Genomic DNA, 4,095 nt, shown 5'->3' on the forward strand with positions numbered 1-4,095 from the left:
TTGATATGAATAAACTTGATGCGTCGAGTGAAATTATCTATAGCGACTGAAGGACACAACCTGTTAAACTATATGAGCTAGACAAGACAGAGAAGCATGCTGAATCTATGTCGGGCACGACGCGATGCGATAGAGCCAGGCATGCTGTCTCAACCCGTCCGTCATCTCTATCTGGTGTTGGTCGAGTATGCTAGCTAGTTGATACATGCAATGAGAAAGGCTATCGGATTCTGGATCAAGAACATAATATTTGATTGATACATCAAGATGACGATATAGATAGATTCAGCTTGTTTTTTTTTTTTGGTTGTCAATGTACAAAAGCCTGAGCAAATTGGAGGGTTGTTGTGCTCTCAGAACAAGAACAGGCACAGCATGACGCAGCAGAAGAGGAAGACCCAAATGTGGTGCAGCGTCCGCTCCACCGCCAACTCCCGCCTTCTCGCCCTCGCGCTCCCGCCGCCGTACGGGCTCTCGTAGCCCCGACGACACACCCACGGCAGCACCGCCACCGCCATCCCCCACAGCACCTCCACCGACGTCGAGTGCATCGCCCGCAGCGGCGGCGGCGGAGTCGGAGACGGAACACGGCGCTGCTGCTGCTGCTGCTGCTGTAGTCCGACGGCCGTGGCCTCGTGACGAAAGGAGGGCCGACGGGGCACGTCGCTTGATGCCCGGTTCCGGTGAGCGGCGGTGGGCACGTGACTGCCGCGGCCGTAGAGCGGGACGAAGCTCCTCGGGAGGAGCACGGCCTTGCACACCGGGCACTGCCGCGGGGCAGCGCCGTCGTCCTGCTGCAGCCACTGGTAGATGCAGGGCCAGCAGTAGAGGTGGCCGCAGAGGGTCACCACCGGGTCGGCGGCGAAGTCGAGGCAGATGTTGCAGTCAAAGCAACCGCCGATCGAGGCGGCAGCGTCGGTGCCGGTGTCAGCGCCCTGCTGCTCCTCTGCTGCGCGTTCTGGCTCCATCTTTTGCTCCCAATGGCCACAACTCGCACTCGCTTTGTTCACTGCCATCTGAAGCGTATGATCTCTCAATCTCAAATTTATGGAAAATTATCAACAACTCCCTAAATATTCTCATTATTGCTATCAAAAATGTCATTTTGATTGCAAAATAAAAAAATTGTTAAAAGATGAACAAGAAGCGTCACATACATCTAACTTCTACTATTTCTAGCTTAAAGAAAAGTCGTTGAAACATATGGAACAATGATACGAACAAGAAGATGCTCAGTTATCAGACAATAATGAAAGAAGTAGGGTAAGCATTTATAACTCAAAATCTATGAATCAGACCCAAAAGAATAAATAAAAAATCATTTTATGGATTTATTAGTTTATCAATTTGATTTTCTAATTGACATGCTAGGTAAAAGTATTACCTTCAACTTCAGTTTAAACCTATACAAATTGTTCTAGCCGAGCCAAAATATTAAGGTTTAGCTTTAGCATAAATATATATAAAAATTGGTAAATGTTAGTAGGTTCTCTGTGATTATCTATTTTATCACTATAGTTTCAAACTCAGTTAAAACCTAACTTAAATTTCTTACTGAACTGATAATCAACCATATCCACCACTAGAAACCAAGATAAGAGTCAAACAAGTGGGGTTTTCTTACAGCATGAAACAGCTATATTTTTAGAAAAGACAATAAATTGGCAAAATAATGGGTGAGGTGAGAGCGACCTGCACTAGGACAAAATTTAATGGAGATCATAATGAGGAGAAGCGATAAGGCTGATGAGGGCAAGATGGAGTGATGGGAAAGGCTATTAGAAAGGTAAGAGAGCTTAACGTATGCAATGTTCAATGGCCTATATAAGGAGATAGATTAAAAAAAAAACGCCATCTATTCAATTCTATCCACTGGACTGCAAAAACAGGATTACCACCCACGAGAACAAGGATTAGACAGGCTAAAATCCAAGGAAGCCAGTGCTTTGTGCGATCAAAGTAGGGAGAAAAAGGAATAGATTCTTTGTACAAATCAACAGTTGAATTCAAGGCGAAGACCTAACTTGGGACCCTGCTAAGGATTCTGAGTTCAGCCTATTTGGATCCACTCCCATTCGGTATACCAAACTATTATTCTTCGTCAGTTGTTTCACCAGAAATATGCTTGAGGAACAATATTTTGGATCAAATTGTGCTAAAATTGGCCTAGATGATACTGAGACACGCAAACATGAGGACATGCTATCAGGAAAGTGAATCCCACAATTTTTTTGGTTCATAAAGTAGATTTTACCAAAAACACTCAAATATAATAAAGACAATTTGTCAAGAGTGTGAAATTCCTAAATCTTCAGTTCATCAAACTGTTTCACCAAAAAAATCCTGAGCAAGCATAAATAAGAACTGGATTGGCTCCTTATCAGACCTCAGCATCATGTTTAACAAAGATGCTAATAAGAACAAGGAAGATGAGAAGTTGATGTGCCGGAGATAATAACAAGTAATGCATCGTTGTTAACACAGGCCAAGGTAATGAAAACAGTTGTTTCTTTACTGCAAACAAATTAGTAAAGAAAAATCCAAAGAAGTTAGGTTTAGTCAAGGGAAATGAGAATGGTAAATTTACTCAATTTCTAATCTTGATAGCAACTTTGTTTAAAATAATAAACTCAGTTAGTCTCATTGACTATCTTTGGGTGACCGGCCCAGTCCCACGGAAATTTTCCACCGACCATCAAGGTAAATTGGGAAGCGCACATGGTGGTAGCCCAAAAGCCCAACATCCTTTGATTGCGTTCCTCATTTGGAGGAAAAATTTCAACAAATACACCATAGTTGGGTATCGAACCGCGGGTGCCTGGGTGACAACCTAGATGTCATACCATGGCACCATAACCCCAGGGACAGCAACTTTGTTTAAAATGAGTACATACTGTATCACTCAAGGACAGATTAATAAAACAAATCGAAGAGGAGAAAATTGCCAACATCAATGAAGAAAATTCTTAGATATAAATATAAAAACTATGAACTTATCTAGATTGAAGCATGCAGGAAGGATATAGTCAACTGTGAATATTATTTAGCTGAAATTCTTCATGCAAATTTACAATCAGTCACTTCTAAAGATGCATCTAGGAAATCAGATAAAAGGGAATGACCATTTTGAAAGCATCGATCTCCAATAGCAAAAGGTCTTAATTTATTCACTTACTAAATTAATTCACTGATTGATTGCTGGACTACATGATATAGGCATTCGAAAGATGTCTTATCAACAACGAAAAGATAAGCTTTAATTCCTAATATGACTCATTCGAGGAAGATAATTTCAAGTGGAAAGATTCATTTGAATAAATTTGTTTCTGGATCATATCAAAGTCTATCACCAAAACCAATAAAGCAGCTCTCCACCGTAAAGGAAGATCTGAAAGACAATGGGAAACCAAAACTGACTTCCACCACTTGGATTTGAATTCATTTTCATCTCTTAATTTACAAATCCAGATACTGAAATATTAACTTTGTCATTCTTTTGAAAGAAGAAATAATCTACGCAGTTAGAGATTTCAGACACAAACGAGAGAGCTTGAATCCCAGAGACATCATCAGACGAAAACACGGCAGCCTCAAAGAAATCAAATCCATGTATTAAGAACAAGATAACTTCATCAAAAGAAAGCCAAAGAGAAAACTGCTCTTGAAGAAAAATGAAATATTAACTTTCCCATTCTTTTGAAAGAAGAAATAATCTACGCAGTTAGAGATTTCAGACACAAACGAGAGAGCTTGAATCCCAGAGACATCACCAGAAGAAAGCACGGCAGCCTCAAAGAAATCAAATCCATGAATTAAGAACAAGATAACTTCATCATAAGAAACCCACAGAGAAAACTGCTCTTGAAGAAAAATGATAGAACAATGACGGAAAAGCTCAAATTTGGGAATTTTTTTCCGTCATGGCTATGCGAAATCTCTAACCTTATTCCTCCTCCTCGATTTCCCAGAAGAGTTGACAGTGCGACGATAACAGGAAGGAAAAGGGTTCAAAATTCGGCGATGAATGAAGCGGCGAATGGGAGATGAGGAGAAGAGTGGTTGATAGGATGCGGGCCGGTTCTTTGCCAGCTTCGC

The 4,095-nt window shown here is 41.2% G+C and overlaps 1 protein-coding gene across 1 annotated transcript; it reads right to left on the reverse strand.

The window, feature by feature from the left end:
- Positions 1-249: 249 nt before the first annotated feature.
- LOC121976618 (E3 ubiquitin-protein ligase RMA2-like) lies at positions 250-4,095 on the reverse strand. Its single transcript, XM_042528862.1, has 2 exons — positions 3,943-4,095; positions 250-1,016 (listed from the first exon to the last, which is right to left on the reverse strand). The coding sequence occupies exon 2, from the start codon at positions 1,014-1,016 to the stop codon at positions 354-356; it is 663 nt and encodes a 220-aa protein (XP_042384796.1). The 5' UTR covers positions 3,943-4,095; the 3' UTR covers positions 250-353.

The sequence above is a fragment of the Zingiber officinale genome, chromosome 4B (genome assembly GCF_018446385.1).
Source record: "Zingiber officinale cultivar Zhangliang chromosome 4B, Zo_v1.1, whole genome shotgun sequence".
In the NCBI taxonomy this organism is placed as follows: Eukaryota; Viridiplantae; Streptophyta; class Magnoliopsida; order Zingiberales; family Zingiberaceae; genus Zingiber; species Zingiber officinale.

Bases quoted from the DNA above. Each gene is read 5' to 3' on its own strand.
- LOC121976618 (XM_042528862.1), bottom strand. From the start codon at position 1,016: ATGGCAGTGAACAAAGCGAGTGCGAGTTGTGGCCATTGGGAGCAAAAG.